The sequence below is a fragment of the Lonchura striata genome, chromosome 6, assembly GCF_050655825.1.
Source record: "Lonchura striata isolate lonStrDom1 chromosome 6, ASM5065582v1, whole genome shotgun sequence".
In the NCBI taxonomy this organism is placed as follows: domain Eukaryota; kingdom Metazoa; phylum Chordata; class Aves; order Passeriformes; family Estrildidae; genus Lonchura; species Lonchura striata.
The window spans coordinates 13698701-13718832 of record NC_140708.1 but is presented as its reverse complement, the minus strand read 5'-3'; the positions used below and the strand labels follow the sequence as shown (position 1 = coordinate 13718832).

Sequence of the window (20132 nt, the reverse complement as noted above, 5' to 3'; positions counted from 1 at the left end):
ATCACTCTGTAAAGTAATTATACTAAATTTAATTATAATACAAGTGCATTGTATGATAGTCATAGTGTGCCCAAAAGAGGGTTTGAAAAGGTGCCTCACAAGCATACGGACTAGCTCTGGGAGCACAGTGGCAAATTACAGATGTTGTAATTGAGTACAACTTAATATCAGGCTTTCTTAATTAAAGGTTTGGGGTTGTGTGGGGTGGATTCTGGCTGGCACACTTTGCTTTTCAACATCATCAGCATAATGGAACATATGAAATGTTCCCATTTTATAGGTTCTGCCAAAAACCCTTATGACTTCCGTGTCATTAATGCACTTAAATCAATTCCAGTATCACTGTCATGTTGAAACCAGGAGAAATCAAATTGTTACAGTAGTGGAAGAACAACTGTTGCTCATTCTGATAGGAATGCAGGCACTGCACATATCATATCAATATATCATATGCTGATGATATTTCATAATAATCCTCTCATGAAAAATGAAAGCTCTGACTTCCTCGTTTCAGTCTCCTCACTTCTGCATCCATCTTCATGTTGGATTTGGACTAGTTATGAAATATCGTGGCCCCTTGAACTGTAAAATTAAGCACTGCTCCTGTTTCCAATTCCACCCTAGTGACAGGCAGGGTGGAATTGGAAACAGGAGCCTAAGGTACTCCCTAAACTGAGGGAGCCACTTGGATCACAGCCTTAACAGAACTGATCCAAATTTAGTGATGTTCAGATGCTTAGCCAGAATCTTTCCTTGGCCATGACAAAAGTTGTGTAAGTCATACATAAATGAAATGAGTTGCAATGCTTGGGGAGCTGTTCCACAGCTGGAATGGCATGGTGTGCAGTAAGCCCGAGAAATTTCCTGCTCATGTCATGTTAGGGCAAGTATCCTGGGAGAAAGATAACAAGATCTAGAGCATAGATATCAGGAATTATGACACAGGAATGGTGGCAGTGAGAGGTAGATGCCTTTGGTTTGTGTTGCAACATATAAGGTGTTTATTATAAAGCAACAAAAAGTGCTAGGACCACAGGTCAGCACAAACAAAATGAGTGCAGATCTATTGAAGTTCCTGAATGTATTCATGGCAGGCTTCAATTTAGTTTTGCACTTCAGTGGAAAAAGTTAAAAATACAAAATCTGTGAAGAGCAAGAAACCCAGTATAATATGTCTTCTTTTCCTTTTTACCTTATTTCTTTCATATGCACCTGCTTTGTTAAACAGGAAATCTGGTCAAAGTATGAGTCTGGTGTTAGTCTTTTTGCATCTATTTGGCTTAGTGTGATAGCCTGGAACACGTTAATAGCGAGTCTGCTGTGGTAATTTACACCATCATTGAAATGATTATCAGATCCTAAACTATATCTGCCAGAGATGGGAAGAGTGTCAGTTTATTTTATTGAGGAATATTGAATGTGAAATCTTGCGTGAGCTGTGGTGTCAGCACTTCGTCCAGCATCCACGAGGTGACCTTTAAAGTGCCTGTGAGGAATCTGTGTTGATATGGTGGGCTGTTAGGGGGCTAGGGGTGATGTGCTGGTGACTGTCACTTGTTTGATGTGATTGCTGGTCTTTTAGTCTTGTGAGACTCCTTAACCAAAAGCTTCTGACATATTGCTATGCAGCCCTTTATACAATTAAGTCTTGGTTCTCTTTGATTTTCTGTGTGCACATGCAGCCTCTGTAATTTTTCCAGACTAACACAGACTGAAGTCGTGATGAAAGTCATTAACATGAGATTTATTCACACTTACAGCCAGCTTTTGAGACATCTGATATTCTTTCTCCTAACTGCTGTGGTATCAATTCAAGACCAGGAGAATAGTCATAAGGAAATAGAAGCATCCCAAAAGAACAAGTAACTAGGTTAAAAAACCTATGAAAACTAGTTAGGAGTATTGAAAAAAATCTTTTCAGTCCTATAAGTTTTTTTGAATTGTAGCTCTCTATAATGACTGTGACATTTAGTACTGAAAGGCAATTTAAACTCAGATTCTTATGAGGGATAACTGCACAGGCTTCTTTATGCATACATATATACATATATATCTGTCTACATACTTAATGTATATCATATATATATATATATTTAATGACAGCTGTGTGTTTCCTAAAGGAGACATGAAGAAGTGCCATTTTTATGACAGCCCTAGGTGAATGTGGGAAGGGGTGTATTTTTACAGGAGTACATTTTAGCTAATTCATTTATGATCTTAGATTTAGCCTGTGTTGCTCAGCAGGGTGAAGGAAAAGTCACCCACTGGGGGAGCTGTCTCTAATCTGCCTTTTGAAGGACCTCCTGAAGAATTGCATTTTGTCACTTGGGATGTAGGGTCTGTGACCTGGGTACCCATCTTTCTAGCCTTCAGGCTTTTCAATATATTTTGGATGAGAAACATTCAAATCTTTTTCCCTTCCTGGAATTCTAAAAATGATTGTGTACTTTTGCTGGTACAAGGCTGACAGCCCTGAGTGTAGGAGGCCTTCTTCTGCTTCTGAGAAATGAAAAGATGTAGTTATGTATGGTCTGAGCTGCCAGTTCTGTAAGGACCTCAGCTATTGGAGTTTCTTCCCAATCCTGGACTGTGTCAATTTTGTAGGTCCATCAGAGCACAGATTCTCTAACTGTCACCTTGGCAGTGCTAATAAGCAGCATTTTAGTAGCATCTCCTGGGCTGATGTGATGATTGCATTTGTCACCCATTCATTCATCCTTCCCTGCAGCTGCTGCAGTTTGAAGTCTGGAGTGAAACTCCTTGTCAGTCTCTAATGCAAGCCCTGAGAGTTCAGCAATGGCCAAGTTTTCACTCACGTATCACAAGGCACTAAGTTAAAAGGCAGCCAGCAGATTGTAGAGCCTTTCAGCACCAGGGCTTGTCCCAAGCATGCCCTAAGGCAGCTGGGAATTTTTTGCCATGGAGATGTGGAAAAACCCACATAATTATTAACACACTGTTAATTTCCTTTAATTAATTTGATTTGTGAACAATGTCTGTAGCCTTCAAACATTCTGGGATCTATAAGGTCTGTGAGTTACAAAAAAAAGCTCCACATTAGCTGGACCACTTGTACTTGCCTGATGTACTTTATCAAAAAGAAATACTGAAAATTCAGCAGTTGCTGAAAACTCCCCTTAACTTTATGAAAACTTGTGGGCAGTAATTGCTAACAAATTATTTTTCTGTAGACCTACTGAGAAGAGGGGGATAAGAAAATTATTTTGTTGTAGACTGATTAAGAGGAGCCTTAAAAAGCAGGCTCATTGCTTTCTACTTTGTATGCACCAACTTCTGCTTATGCCAGGGAAGGAATTTCAGAAGAGTTCCCAACAAATACAAGGGACGGCGTTACCATTTTTTTTCTGATAAATGAAAGTGTTTTTTCAAGAAACATTAAATAATTTTACTGTGCATATAGTAGGTAAGAATTTCTTTTCCATTTCCTAAGTATATATTATCTAAATATATGCAATTTCTATTGGTGACCTTTGCTTTCTATTTTCCTTATTCAGCTGTTTCTGCATTTTAATGCTGAAATACAGTGTTGAATATTTCTAAAGCAACTCTTCTAAGATAATTTTAATCTATAGTCTTAATAATACACTCAAAAGTTATCTTTCCTAAGTCAGTTTTCCAATTTTCCATGGGCTGATTTTTGGCCAGTCTCTATAATTTGGATTGAGTTGGGGAGTTTTTTTGGAGATTTTTATTTCTTTTCCCCTTTCAAAAAATATATGGAAGAACTAGAAAAGATGTATGAGGGAGAAGGGTGACTAGAGATATCAAATTGCTTCTATATGAAGAGACATACAGGCCACAATTTTTCGGCTCACTAAGCAGACAAAAGGAGGGAGTGTGTCTAGGTGCTCAGGAAATAAAGAGATTAAAAGACGAAATGGGAGGAATTATTCATTTTTTCTTGTAATGGAAACCTAGATGATACTTAATAAAATGAACTGGTAGGCAGCTTACAACCTATAAGAGGAAGCACATTTTCAGATACTGCCTGCTTATATTTTGAAATTCATTGCCACACAATGTGTGGAAGTGAGAAGTTTAAATGGACTCAGAAGACCTTAGGAAAATGAATGCCTGATGGGTCCACTGAGGAAATAGTCTTTATATTGCATTAAGGAGATATTTCTCACACTTTGAATTTCATGAGAGGGAATACTGATTTTTTTCTTTAAATGTATAAATGGCTGGATAACAATCACCATAGCAACAGAAAGAATATCAGGTTAAGGCAGTAAGAAAAGGATTTAATGAATGTAACGTGTGTGGTTTTTTCCTCCTCAGATATGTTTGTGGTAATTCTTTGCTATATTTCTGCATCCGTATTCTCTGAGGGCATTGCCCATTTTAGCCTTAATTCTGTGTGCAAATGCTCTGCTGTTCATTGTTGAAAAACCACCTGCCCTGCAGTGACCAGGAGCCATTTAGAGTGTAGAAATAAATCTTGTAATGTTTTAAGGTAGGGTGCTCTTCAAATGAGGTCTGACCACTGGGTCATTCCCAGAGAGCTGCTGCCTTTCCCTCAGCAGAGGTTCTGCTGCTTATCTGTGGCCCTTCATGGGCCCAAAGTGTTTCTCCCCCTCCACTGAGAAGTTTGGACCACACATAAATCATGTCTTGTTTTCTAATTTGATCAGCTTTGACCTTTCTAAAAGCTTTTCTCAAGACTTGGAAAACAACAACGCGTCAGGTGCAATATTAAATAAGCTCTGTAGTAATTACATAATCCTACTAAATTATTGAATCCTCCTAAACAAATGATGTAGAGAACTCTAATAAAGCTTCCTGGAGATCAGTGTTTATTTTTAAAGCTGCAGGAAGGAATCTGAAAGGAGAGCTTTAAGCATTACGCATAGTACATGCTGTATTTCTTACCTGCTTTTATTTCTTACCTTTGACTACTTTGCTGAAATTACCACATCCTTTCTAGTGATGGAGTTTTGCTGGTATGTGGCAGTTTGTGGAGCTGGGAGAAAGTATTTATTACTGTAATATTGCTTATATACCCTGTGTGCGCTGTCAGTGTGCAAAATTTCTAAGTTCTCATTGTCCAGTATTTTTTTAAAAGCTAAAAATTCTCCTAAATGTTGATTTGAAGCAGGGCAGTAGGCTGTAAGCAAAAGGTTTGTAAACAGTAACATGGAAAAGTATTTTTCATGCTTACCACAGTTTCTATATGAAGACTATGCAAAGATTAGCTAAGTGTATTGTTATGTTCCTTGTGAATACTTAGCAACTGGTACATATTTTGTATAAACTATAATATCTGTGGATCTGGTGTTTGTATATTCTCTGTTAATTGGCTTTGTGAACAAGCTGATTTTATTTGCCTTACAAAACCTGTTCTATGTATGTAATAAAGCCCAAGGGATAAATATATTTTTGAAAGCTGTCTCAATATAGCTTGTTGTTAATTAAAACCATTAAATGCCTATCATTACAGAGAAGAAAATTCATGTTTTGCTTAATACTATCCACAGTTCTTCTGTTTCTTGGAGAGGCAATTATCCATTACCAACCACTAAGCTATGGGGTTTTTTAATCACTGGCTTTTGTTTTAGAGGAAAAAATATCTACAAATTGTTTAAGCCATTTTGTGTCACTTGCTGTGAGTAGTGAGGATAAAGGTGAAGTCATATTGTAAAGATCAAAATAAGGGAAAGTTCAGTAAAAATGGGCCTTTCAAATTTATTACAAGAACTTTCAGTGTTCCATAGACATGGATGTAAATTCCAGTGCCAATTACCACAGCTGGTCAAAATTCACTTAAAATCTTTAGCAGGGAAGCTTTGGTACTTAGGATTTTCACTGATGTCAAGACAGAGTGTTGTCGTAATAACAATTCTGATAAAATAATATTGGAGTTTTTTAATTTTAAAGTATCAACATTTTATCTAAGACTTAGACCTTCTTGTTTTTAAGCTTTCAATTTGTTTTATAAATTACATTTATGAATCCACACCTTTTGAACTAAAATACAAAGTGGCTATGTTTTTTCTCTAGAACATTGTCCTTGTTATATCAAGGCCAATAAAATATCATGTAGTAATTAGATAATGCCAATACTTATTTTTTAAATAAGTTTCTACAGAAAATTACTCTTGATGTTGTGGAGCTTTTCATAAGTGTCTGGAGTTTGAGAGAAGAGCAGTTTTCAATACAGGAATTGAGAAGTGGCTTGATAGGTGATACCAGAGAGTGGGCTGAATTTTGCTTTCATTCTGAGATGGCTCAGCATCTTTAACTAGAATCAGTAAGCAATTCGTGGTGGCCAGGCTTCAGAAGGTGAACATCACAGCTGGTGAAATCACACAGTGGTCTGTACCTCAGGGGCCAGGTTAGGAAAAGTTCTGTTGTTAGAACTGCAGAAATATGGGTGGGTTTCTTAAATGTGAGACATCAAAGCATTCAGCTCAGATAATGGCCAAGAAACACAGTAAGGAATTGCAAAAAAAAAAAGAGCAGTTTTGACATAGCCCGTTGTAACATGCTAGTTAATTCCTATGTGCAGAGCTCTCATGTAGAAGGACTGGAAAGCAGGTCCTGACAACTGTCCAGTTGTGCAAGCTCCCTTACTCTCCCTCCCCAGTAAAATTTTTAGAACAGCACAACAGAGCATTATTTGGTTACTAGACTCCATAGAGCAGGACAAGAACCTTTAGGAAATCAGCATGAGTTTGTATTTGTTGTTAGAGCTAACTTTTAGATGATGTGGGGTTTTTGTTTACAAACAGTCTGCTGAGGTCACTATTGCATAAATAACAAGGATAGTTCTGTTCCCAAAAGCTAATAATTTGCTACCAAAAAGCATTTTGGAGCTTTGAACACAATCTGTGAAATGGATTTGTTTCCACTTTACCTACACATAATGAGTAGTGGTAAAGGGGATTGGTTCAGTTTTGTCCACAAGCAGCTATTCCTGAGCTACCTGATGTTCAGTAATTGGCCATAGCATTCAAAGCATCCTTGGAGTCCGGGACATGCTGGATTTCACTGGACAACGACTTTGTCTTTTAAACTGCAGGAGAAAGAAGAGGGGCTTGTTTGCCTTTCACATAGGTAACTCAGTGGAAATGTGTTTTCAGCCAGTAATTTGTGACAGCTGTTGAGAACTTTATATCTGGATTGGTCTCACTTTTATGATTACTTATCAGTTTTGATTTTATGCTTAGAGACCTGGTTGTTCATATCAAAGGATAATTTACAATGCCTCTGGGAATTGCCTGATTCATCAGTATCTTGGGTCCTCACAATTAATTTATTTGACCTTTAAAGGAGTTGTGGTGCTGCACACCGCATCTTTTTCTATGGCAATGCTGCCATCTGATTCAACAACAGCATTTTTACACTGTGGCACATTATTTGTATCTTCAAGCAGGAGGACAGAGGTGGAAGTTCTTTGCCTGCTTTTCCAGATACAAGCATGTGAGAGTCTCATAGAAAACACCTCCAATTTATTTTCAACACCTTCACCACATTTTGATTTTATGTCAGGGAAATGAAATACAAAAATTTTGGGATAGAGTAATACTTCCCTGCACTTCATAAAGAAGCCATCAGAGGATAAGATTCTTGTTCATATTGTTTTCATCACTCTCATGATTGCTTCATTTAGTACTACATCTTTCTCAGTGCCTGTGTTGCTGCACTAATAACATCAGCATGTTGCAGTCACTGCTCCTTCAAAGAGTAGTATTAATTGAAGCAATTTATTCTAGCAGAGCTGAAGATGGCCTATTTATACTTTTATATAATGAATTGCAGAATACATTTATCTTGTCATGTCCTTTCAGCTCCTTTTTCTGCCGAGTATGGATTTGCTGGCCCAGACAAGCGTTGCCCAGGCTCAGCACAGTAGAACACAGGTGTTTTTCTCTGTTGTGTAGAAGCCCAGAGATGCTCACCAGCTATTACAATATGGAAAGAGGAGCAACCCTGAGTTGGTATCAGTGCTGCTTCATTACCTGCTAGGAAAATAATACCTCAATCTGCCACATAATGGACCAGTATCTTTTTCACCAAAAAGATAATTCTCATAATTGATGCACTTCAACATAATATTAAATTTGCTGTATATGCAATATAAAGTGTATGGTGCTGATCTGTTCCCAAGAAGTCTGACACTGTGTTAATAAAACCTTTAGGGTTTAAAAAAAAAACATTTATTCAATTCTGCATGAAACTCCTCGGTCACAATTCTGTAGAAAGCAGTAGAGTACCCTGGCTTCCTTAATGTTAGTAGTATAAGGCATCACTAATGTCTAATCTTCATTTATTGTTGTAGGGCTCTATTATATGTAAAGTATTTGACTTTTAATGGTATGGTCATTACATTTAATTGAATTAATCTTTAGCTAACAAAGAACGTAAGGGAAAACATTTAATCTCACGTCAAAATATTTGATAGTCTCTGCAATGAAAGACCATAAAAAAATGGAGCAAGATACTGCTGAGTTATGATAGGTAGGGTCAAAATTATTAGCTGCAGTGAATGATAGAATTTGAAGAGCAGCACCTGAATAAATACACAGCCCTCTAGAGAATAAGAATATTAATGCTGAAATACCTCTGCCAAAGCCTCTGTTGGTAGTCCTTGTGGAGTTGGTTATTGCATGCTTTGTTATCATTTTACAATGTAATGGTTTGTTCCCGTGTACCCCCACATTCAGCTTGGTTTGTCCCTGTTTTCCCGCCTTACCCTGGGTGTCAATCCTCCCCCGAGTGTCAGTCATTCCCTTGGCCCCTCCCAGGCTCCCTGTCCATCACTCGGTGTCCCCGCCCACACATCCAGAACCTTCCATCCTGGCTGCCCGGTGATTGGACAGGGGCCTGCGGTCCCGCCCATATCCATCCCTCATTGGTTCCCTTATGTGTCTGTCTATACAAGAGCCACTCCCCTTGTGCTCCCATTGGCTGATCAATTCCCTCCTCTCAGTATATAAGGTGTTGCAAGCGCCCTGCTGGGGCTCTTGTTAGCTGGTATTGTTCAGGTGTTGTTGGGCCCTGCTGGGCTACAATAACCTTTGGATTCAGCCCCTAACAAGAGACTCTCTTCTTTGCCACGCCGTGGGATTCAGCTGTGCCTGTCAGACCCACAGAGCACTCTCCAGAGCACTCTTCCATTTGCCCTTCTCGCCCCATGGGAGAGCTAGCCGGGGCAGAAAGAGACTGAGAACTGAGAGTGGGGGTGAGAGCACGGCAAGTCCTCTGTCCTAAACTGTCCTTACAGTTTTGGGTTAACTAGTGTCATTTTTCCCCTCTAGGTTTTCCTTATCTATTATGTAGGAATTATTGTAAATGACATGGAAAGAGAGACTCCATATCCATATGCTATCTAGTTACTCTCTAGATAATAGCAGTTAAGTACCGTCACTGATCTTACATGGCAAAATATGCTTCTGATACTAATTTGCACTTTGTTTCAATGCAGTGTAATTTCTTAGCATTTTGCATTGGTTTTGAGCTGTTTGAGTTAATTTGAAATTTTTATTCCACTTTGTGTAAATTCTCTGCTTGTTACTATGCAGCTTCTTGCCAAAGTACATTTTGTTGGCACAATTGGAGATATAAATTCTAAATCAGAGTTTTGTGGGACTATCTACATGGTGGTGACCCCATTAGTGCTGTTTTTCTCTTTTAATTGTGATCCCATTCCCTCAGATATTTGAAGGGCATTGTGCTGCTTCAAGGGCAGACTTCATGTGGCATCTCAGTCCCAGACATTTGCCATTTGTCTTGCTGGCTGCTCAGGCAAGCAGTGGCGTATATCTGTTTCCTTAGATATGTCAGTTCAAGTCAATTGCTTTTTCCTACTCAAATCCCTCCTTCAGCGTTCTTGAACTTTCTCTATTTTCTATTCTAGGTCTATGGTCAATTAACTTTATATAAGTGTGGCTCTCGGGACTCAGTGGCGTTACGTAGGCTTGAGAAGTTAATGGTCATAGGCTGGAACCTCAAATTGCTCCTGTGCACTTCTGACAGAATTTCTCCCTGGCAGAATTCTTGGAATGGCTTTGTTTCAGCAGTTGGGAATGCTTTTTTCTTTTGGAGATGAAAGTAGCTGAGGCTTTTAAGTATTTGTATTATGACATTCTTTGAAAAAAACTATGCTTGTACATTTTAATTTTGTGGCTATTATGCCCCTATACCAGCTTTAAAGATGGCAATCAATTCACTCACGTGGGAAATGGCAAACTGAGGGGATCACAGGTTAAACCTTGCACTCTGGGACTTGAACAAAATTGTTCCATGTGGAACAAAACCATCCTAATCACCTTTGGCTGGGACCCAGCATTATGTGAAACAGTTGTTTGGATCTGGTATCTCTGGTGAATTCAAGAACAACCAGAGAGTTCTTTGATTTCCTTTATCTATATACCTCCTATCCTGGATGTGCCAAACCCTTCCCATGAAAACTAGTTTTGCTTAGAAATACTGAAAAATCCCTGCCCTTTTATCTATCTCTCATTTAGCAGTCTTCACTGAGAATGAATAAATGTTTCTAGGAAACAATTTATATGTCCTGTGAAAGGGTCTCTGTAGATTGCAATACATTTGTAGCAGTAGTTCTGTTGCCTTAGATCTAGTTTTGTGTCTAATTTTCCCTTTTGTTGGTCATCATTATCTTCAATATTCACAGTTGCATCCTGTGAATCCTTCATCCTTTCTGATCTTTCATTCTTTCTGTATGAACTGAATCCTCCATCACAGTAGCAGTTGTCTTGTTCTCCCTGGATATTCTTCCAGCATGCCTAACTCTTGTTCAGGGAGATGCTAACCACGGTGTTCACACAGTACATTCTTCTCAGCTGTGTTGAGGCTGTGCTGTCCAGCCCATGCCATGAGATGTGGAGTCCAGGACCACACTGGTACTTGTGCAGCAGTGCTGTTTTACAAGCTCATCATCATTTGCATCTCGTTGTCACTCTGCACAGCTTGTTTTTGTTCCTTCGGTTGAAATATGCCTATTTCCTATTTTACTGTTCAATAACTATTCACTTCTGCTTATGCAAGATGAATATTATTGTTTTATATTGGAGTTCTAACCACTCCTATTTATTTTTCTCACTGCTTGATATAGTTTGATACATTTTCAGTACTCCCCAGTTGTGAGATATCTTTGCATCTCAGACATTGTAATATTAGTAATTTCCTATTTCCTGTTCCAAAACAGTAACAAAGCTATTAAGTCAAGAAGATCTTAATAATGACTTGCTCTGAGCTATTCAGAATTTTTCTTCTCATCTTTATACATCATTCTCCACTGTTCCATAGAGGCTAATCTGTAAATCATGTGATATTGTCTTTTTTCAGGAGACGAATTACCCTAGGTGAGGGTTCACAAGACCTTGTATGAAATAAACCTAAAATTCAGATACAAGCATAATGTCCTCTTCATTTCAGCTACCTATTAATTCTGCAGTATTATTGAAAAAGCAGTCAGGTTTCTCCAGAATGACTTGGTAATTTTTCAGTCTTGCTGCCTCATGTTCACTTTCCTGTGATTCTCTGGAGAAATTTTATTATCATCCATATAGCACCATAAATTTGCAAAAAAAAATTGCACTAAAATTGGAATAAATTGAATTCTTCTCATTGAGGGTGTTGCATTCCTAAAGACTCATTAAAGCATCAACAGCCACATCTGTGTCCTTTGCTGTCCTGGACACGAAACCAGGGTCTCCTTGTAGAAGCAGCAGTGTCAAAGCAACCCCAGGGGAGGCAGCCTTTCCCTCTGCTCCTTTTTTCTAACTTTATGCAGCTTTCCATGGTCGTCCTGCCTCTCTCTGAACTTTTATCAAGGAGATGCAATCCTTATGGTGCCCCTTAATGGCAAACTGAGCCTCTTGAGCATTGAGCAGGATGGCACAACATTTTCACCCAAAAACTGGGAGTTTATGTACCATTTGAGACTGGGTTCTCAATCCTCTGCTTCACAGTTTTAATATGTTTTGGAGTTCTCTGAGGTTGTGGGTGCACAGGTATTCCAGTCACCCTGCAAATGTTTGGGAGCAAGATATGTTTTTAACACAAACAAATGCAAAATATCAGACTAGAATATCTGGATGTAGATGACTTGCTGGTATTTCACTGCAAACAGGGATGAGTTATGCTGGACCACAGAACGTATCTTAAATCAGTTCATGTGGTGATTTTACCCAGTATCTTATCCCTGTATTGACTATAAGCTTATATTTTAGAGTAGAAATGTTGAAATATTCTTAGTATGTAGTTCTGATGGATTTTTTTGTATCAGTGTTTGTATTTGCTTGCAAGTAAAAGTTTTGATACCTTTTCATTTTCTGAATCCTCTTTTATATTATTGTGGATTAAACAAATATGAAAGAGTTTTTAACTACTACTACTGCTACTACTAATTCAAACTGTAAGCCCTACTGCTACCTTGTTGTGAATGGCAGAAAATTCTGTAGATTACTGTTATACTGCATTTGAAAGGGAGTTGTGGACTTAAATATTTTAAGTGGACTTAAATTTGTTTTAGGATTTAGGTGAAACTTTTATTCCTTAGAACTGTAACAGAAGTGTCCAATTTACTTTATTTAATGGAGTAAATAGTTCATATTATTTTCATATTATTTAAATTTTAATAATTTATTTTATAATTTATAATATATTTTATATTTATTTCATAATTTTCATATTAGTCTTATTTCAGATTTGTCTCCTGTAAACATTAATTTTCTTGTTTATTTGTTGTTTTATTATCAGGTTCACCTAAAATCTGCTTTTAACTGTATTGCAAGGCTTGCAAAGGGAATGAGGCAGCAATGTGTAAAATACACATATATGGTAGAAGAACATCATACTTGACATAAACTCTGTTGACTTCAAGGTTAAGAAATAAGTTATCATTGAAATCTGTTTGAGTCTAACTTTAATCTAAAGGAATTTTATAGACTGTGAGTGGCATAGATTAATTTATTTAACTCCATGGACTGAATAGCTTTTGTGTTCAGAGAAAATGTGCTCTGGTTGGTATGGGTGTCTCTGTCTCATGGTGTGAGAAATGCCTGCCTTGCACTCTTCACTTTCCTCTCTCTTAGAACTTTTTCAGATTTTAAGTAATTGGTTCCCAAATTTACTTTCTTTGGACTGTGTAACCTTAGCTCCAACAAATTGCTCAAAGTTTTTGGGTTTTGGTAAATGTCGTGGTTTGACACGGAAAGATAATTTTTCCCGGAAGGAAGAGGTCAATTTAGATATTGACCAATTGAAAGTAGACACGCCTCTGAGAACACAGAGGGGTTGAAAGCAGAATTCCCAGGGGAACTCGCTCTCTTTGGTTCCGGTCAGCGTGCAGTGCAAACCTCCCCTGCCCAGCCACGAGCTGGGTGGGGAGGGGAAGGCCCATGGCCTGACAAAGGTAGGGCCAAGGGTGGTGGAAGGACTGGAACCAGGCTGGCCCCTGCAGATGGAAGGGTGGAAGAAATCTGGGATATCTCCATTTCCCCCCCCAGAGTTCCTCTCCCGAGAGGGAGAGAGAAAGAGACAGCGGCAGTTCTGTCAGCAATTCCACCGCGAGGAAGGAGGAGCGGGGGGAGCTGCTGCAAGGTGCCCAGTTGTGTGGGAGTTGCTGGATGTCCGGGCATCGAGCCATCCTGGGAGTTCGGACTTTTAACCCTTCCTTGAGAAATGAAAGCTTTGTGAATTTTCCTTCCCCCTCCTCGGTTTGAAAGAGAGGAAGAGGGACACCTTGGACCCTGGGATGGGATGCTGGAAGGAGGAATTCTGGATGGGAGGGGGACAAGGAGTGGCTTTTGGCTGGACTTTTCCATGTTAGCCACAACCTGAAACAAATCTTCTCCTTCAAGAGGGACTGTGTTTTGGGAGGATGCCAGTGAGTCAAGAGACCTGCTTCAGCTGGGAAAAAGACAAAAGTGGAGTGAACGGAGAAAAGGTTAGGGGGTTTGTGGTGGCACCCCCTGTCCTGGAAAGGAAAGAGAAGAGAAGAAGATCTCTGTTCTTGAGCCCTCAGCCCCAGGGGAAAATGGGGGGGACTGTGGTCCCAAACAATGAAAAACTGAACTGTTGTTTTCTCCCCTCTTGGCAGGGCATCCTTGAAAGGAAAAAATCCTAAAGGCAGTCTGACCATCCATGCATTGGTGGTGAGAGCACTGTGCATGGAAAGGAGAAGGGTCACCATGGCAAACTTTTCTCTGGGCGGTGCCATGTGTGACATGGAAACACAGGATGTGGAGCTGTGTTTCTTGGGGGGTCTGTGGCACAGGAGAGACTCTGTTCCCTCGATGGACTGAGTGTCGATTGTTTGGAGGGTGGAAACCTGATTGGGGTCCAGATTGTGTCTCACTGTGGTTTGTTGGAGTTGGGTGGTGGGGGGGAGGAATGGTTTGCAAGGTTTTCATTTGGATCTTTGTGTGGTTTTTTTCCCTTCTTTAGTTTTCTCTTTTCTTTTGTAGTGGTAGTTTAATAAAGTTTTTTTTTCCTGTTATTAAGCTTGGGCCTGCTTTGCTCTGTTCTAGATTCTACTTCACAGCATTCAAGGGAGGGTTCACATTTTCATGAGGGCACTGGCATTGTGCCAGTGTCAAACCATGACAGTAAAATAGAAAATGTATGCTCTGCATGGATTGTAACAATTTCAAACATTAATATACATCTGCTGAGAATTATCTTCTTAATTTCTTATGTGAATCATGTTTTTCCTGAAAAGTAGACTATGTTTAGGATGGTGTCATACTTAAAATTGTGGTAGATATCAATGTCTTGCCTTATTTGGACAGTAACTGCTGCATTGTAAACTAAAATAGGGTAGATAATCAGGTTCAATACTGTGATAAAAACACTGACTACTTTATTTGCTAATGTCTGTTTTCAACTGAATTTACTAGTAGTTTGGGATAATTTGCATCTCCATTTGGTTGGCTCTGTAACAGACATTTGTTTTGATGGTGTTTTGAGTAAGTATCTTTGTTTCAGCCTGCGTTGCTTGTGGAGGGTGAAAACAATCTTAAAATTGTTATTTTCTGTCTCCAAACCTTTCCTTGCAGTTCTAGCTGAAAACGCAGCAAATATTGACTAAAATTGGAAGCATGTTTTGAGTTAGAATTTTCCAACAAATTCCTTCATGTCTGAATTCTACATTTGTTTCCTCTGGGTAGCTTTTGCTGGATGGTTTAGCTTCTGCTGTATGGCTAGAACTAGAGGATTCTCAGTGACAGGGCTGTTTCAGAAAGAAAAGCTAGGATGTTTTAAGTAGCTAATTTCAAAGCTTGAACTCACATAACCAGGTAATTTGAGAATCAAAAAATCCCACTCAGACTGCCATTAAGTGTGTGTTCCAGAGACCACTGATTTTTTTTTTTTTTAACGCATTCTACAAGTGCTGATTCTGCAAGAAGTTGTTTCTCATAATCAGATCTAAAAGCCCTTTATCTCCTATCAGCTGATGGCTGTGCTATAACCTTTGGCTCCAGACTTCTGGTAGGAAATTTGTACATATTTCTACAAAGAATGAAACTCCAATGGCCTTAACAGCAGTACTCATGGTGTGTAACCGTGCTGGAAATTAGTTTCTCAGGCACTGATCTTGACAGGTCAGCTGTGACAAATTGATATACATATCTGTAAATACATCAGTACTCTTAAACAACATTCTGTCTCCAAGAAGTGGAAGATTAAATTGGCATAGTTCTTAAATGAAGTGTTCCAAAGCACAAGGATACACAGTGAAAATCCCTTCTGGAAATGGTTTTCCTTATGTTCCATTTATGATTTTTATTTCTATAGTTTGCTTTGAAGAAGCTGAAAAGTTTGTACTCTGGAGTACTCTTCTGAAGCAAAATATGATCCTTCCCCTTACACTTACCCCTGCTGCATAGAAGAAGAATTTTTGCTCCTCTTGAGAAAAAAAGAAGTCATGGGTTTACACTGTCTTGTCTCCACTAGTTTTTGGAACTCTTCAAGGTAGTGCAGAATATGAAACAGAGTATTTGAGAAGTATAGGGCCCTTGTATGAACTCAGATTTTGAAAGGTGCATGTGTAGCAGAAAAAATTGGTTTGTCAGTCCACCAGTGATGAAGTAATAACTTGAATGTGTTATATTTTCCGTATTTAATGACTATTTAATAATCACCTGTAGATTTTGCAAGCCATTTTGGCAAAAATCTTGATCATATGCATAGAATAAGCAAAGAATGTTTAAACAGCAAGCTTTCTTTACAGATTTGAGACACAGTAGATGCTATACACACCTACACTGATCTTTGAAGTCTGTTGAACCATGTTGATTTATGTCAAAGGAAAAATCTGTCCATGTGGTTTAGCGGTAGCAAGGGCTGAGGAACATCTGGGAATATCTCAGAGCAAGCATCTAAATTCAAATTCACAAGATACCATGGCTACAGTTATTTATCTGCCTGTGTTGCTGCAGACACTTGATGTGCAGACACTCCTCTGTCACTCCAAACTGCCATCACAGGAGGAGATTGTTTAATCTGAGGTATTTTAGCTTCCAGGAGTTTCATTAGAAAGCTGAAAATTATTCATACATTCTCTTCCTCCATCCTCCAGGTCATCTGGATAAAAGTAGGTTTACCTTAAGTCTTTCCTCTCCTGCATCTCAGCTTTCAAGATTTAGTGAGTGTGGAATAATTTTCATCAGTTGTGATAGTTGCTGAATATTCACTGAATATTGTGAATATTGTCCTCTTGTTCTTTTCTAGTTCCCTGTTTATCAGTTTAATGCAACAAACCAGAAATAAAACTATACAGATCTCTTCCATCACATTTTATTTGTTGATTTGATTTGTGAGGCTTTAGGATAAAACTGAAGTCATAGAAATAAATCATGTAAGACATCTAGCCATAGGCATTTGCAGTGAAATAAGTTCTTTCCAAGAAGATTTTGACTTGTTACATGAAAATTAGCTTCTGGCAGGAGAAATCCATATTTCACAGATCTTGGACTGTGTTTAATTTCTACAGGGCATGCCTTCAGCTAACAGCACTGCTTCCAAATATGTGAGCATAATATTGGTGTTTAAGAGTACAACTGAAAAGAAAAAAAAAAAAGAAGAAAACAGTTTCTATTTGATACTATTTATGTCTCTTCTGAACAAAATGACACTGTGGATTCTGTTTGAAGGGAAAAGGAGTCTGATTACTGCTGCTGCTCAGGAGCATATTTAGTTTGAATAATCCAAAGGTCACTAAAAATTGAGTTTTCCATTGAACCTGTTCTATTGAATTGGACTGTATTTCTCTTCAGAAAATACAGTAAAATTAATTTTTAAAATGATACGTTTAATTGAAAAATAAAATATTTAGATGTAATGTTCCAGGGAGATATCCTGAAAACATGCATGTGGTACATCTGGTAGAGATGAGATACCTGTTCTTCAGGAGCTCAAGAGGCTGCAATTGTTTTAGAGATCAGGTAGAAGTAGGACAAGAACAGAGAAAACAAGACCTGAGAGAGGAGCTGAAGAAAATGTGAGTTGAGACAGTTTGACACCATAGAACCTGTGTCAAGAATTTATGACTGTAGGTGAGATAAAACACTGTGGAAAAAAAGGTTGGTCTTTGATAAACATGGGGTATTTGAATAGGGATTGGAGCAGAGGGGGAAATCTGGGATAGTGCAACCACGGGTAATCCTGAGGACCCTCAGGCAATATAGATTTACTGAGAAGTATAATGTCAGAGTGAATTAAGTGAAATGATATGATAAATACTACAGATAATAGAGCATTTATATTGCTCCCATCAATGAACATACATTCAGGCAAGGTATGCGTTTATGTCTGTCTTCTGAATCACACTCATTCTGGTGCTGCATTAAAGAAAACCACACACCTCTCAACCTCCCTCTATCAGTTCTGGATTTGGTCAAGCTGCTTGTTAAACATTTTGTAAATGCTGAAGGATTCCTGCCTGGCAGTGCTTCAAACTCAGTGCTTTGTGTTCCAGTTGGCGACGTGGGACTCTGAGAAAGGACTGAACGGCAGCCTCCAAGAGCGGCGTCTGGGCAACGACTTACAGGGAGTGACGCTCAAAGTGGTGACTGTCTTGGTACGATCCTTTCTGAGTTCAGGAAACAAAATGCTCAAAATAAAAAGGATCTGACTGAATATTTTGGGCACTTCCCATAGTGTTTTCCCCTATCATTTTCAGTTCTGTATTTTTGGATGATCAATTACATAACAAGGAAGATAGATGATGGCCCTTTATTATTTTATGTGAAGCTGTACACTGTCTGTGATACAGAGCATTTGTTTGTTTGCTTATGCTATTTTTCTGCATTGTAATTCCTACCAGGCATAAAAACAGCACAGGGCCTGAGTGCACAGGGGTGTATTCCAGATACCATCCTCAAGCTTGGATAGGCAGTTTTCAGCATTTCATGGATTTTAAGATCAGATGGGCCAATTATGATAATCTAATCTTGGCTCTTGTACACTGCAGGCTGTAAAATTTAATCAAGTGTTTCCTGCATCAAGCTCATAAATTCCCATTGAGATAAAATATATCTTTTAGAAAGGTGTCATCTTTCCAAAAAAATCATTATGCTTTTGGGATACTGTCTGTTAAACTCTGGAGTGGTAAAGAGCTCCTGTCAGCCAAGTGCTACATTAGGGGCAAATTAGGGCTTGAATGCATTCCTGGCTAAGATATTGTAATCTACAGATTGCAGAATATGATGTCTTTTTTTGTTGTTTTCAATTCTATTTTTCTGAATTGTGGTAGAAATAGACAGTACCTAAGGGTACATATGTACATGAAGGCATTCCCTCCAGCCCCCAGTTTTCATTCCTCAATTTATGCTGTAGCTGGTGTGAGAGGTGAGCGGATCTCTTCTGTGACAGTACCACAGCAGTCAGCTACAGTGGCTGTGCCACCAAAATCCCTGGGATATGTGGGAGAGCAGGACACCCATCCCCAGCAGAAACCATTCCACAAAATTCTGCATTTCCTTGATTCCAAAACAGACTTAAATTAAAATACTCCAGAAACCAGTACACATGAAAGTAATTATTTGAATTTTCAAAATTTTAAATGTTCACAAAATTTCAGTGGTTTTAGCTCATGTTTTAGTATGTGTCCTAGATAAAAGATGAGTCCTTGTTATGTAAAAGATGGCTTTCTAAATCTGAGGTTGAATTTCTTCTGGAGTCTCTGCTTCTTCTCAAGAGCTATGGAAAAACCAAGGCTATGCCTCAAGTGCTGAGGCAGTGGTGTCTGGTAGGGAAGCTCCACAATATCCCATATGACCTACAATTTTTGCTTTGCCTCAGAAGGGTACAGGTATCTCAAAATTTGTGCCAAATTGTCAAGAATTAACTCAGAAAACACCCTTTTGCTCAGAGAAGTAAACTAAAAATCTTGTTTCAAGTGTCAGTTAAGATATTGTTTTGTTCTCAGGAAGAGCCTTTTGTGATGGTGGCAGAGAACATCCTTGGGCAGCCAAAACGATATAAAGGATTTTCCATTGATGTCCTGGATGCACTGGCCAAGAACCTAGGTTTCAAGTATGAGATATATCAAGCTCCTGATGGCAAGTATGGACACCAGCTCCAAAACAGCTCCTGGAATGGCATGATTGGGGAACTCATTAACAAGGTACACAGAGAAGCAGCTGCATTTTAAAAAATTACAGGAGGATGAATTAGGATGAAGGCATTAGTGCAGAATGCTTCTGAGCTATGGAGGGTTTGAATATTATATAAACTTGAATTTAAGACTGTGTATGCAGAATAGGAATTAGAGAGTCTCTTGTTTTATTTGCTTCCAGCTGCTCTCAACATAAATTATATTGGTGTAAATCTGTGTGTTTACCTTGCTATAAGAATAGAGGTCATGTTTGCATGAGAGGGAATGGCTGTAGAAAATACGGGAAAAACTAAGGTATTCCTAAAATAATAAATACTAGTGTTTTTTTTTTTTTTTGTCATTTTGTCTTTGAAAGTTGTTTGTAGATGGAACTTTCTGTCATTCAGTGACAATATGTTTAACAAAGAGTAATAACAAGTTTGCCTCCCAAACAGGAAAAGAAGCCCCAGTAACAGGGGATCAGAATTTAAGCTGGTCTCAAGATTATTCATTCATTTAAAACTGAGAGGACCAAATTCCTTAA

At 38.6% G+C, this 20132-nt stretch overlaps 1 protein-coding gene across 5 annotated transcripts in view; it reads left to right on the top strand.

Annotated features, from left to right (window-relative positions):
• Window positions 1–20132, top strand: part of GRID1 (glutamate ionotropic receptor delta type subunit 1) — a 516570-nt gene that overhangs the window by 432287 nt on the left and 64151 nt on the right. For all 5 annotated transcript variants that reach the window (XM_085583261.1, XM_031505170.3, XM_077784530.2 and 2 more), the window contains exons 9-10: window positions 17969–18070; window positions 19421–19618. In XM_085583261.1, the coding sequence (XP_085439387.1) occupies window positions 17969–18070; window positions 19421–19618 (300 nt within the window). The remainder of the gene's footprint in view (window positions 1–17968; window positions 18071–19420; window positions 19619–20132) is intronic.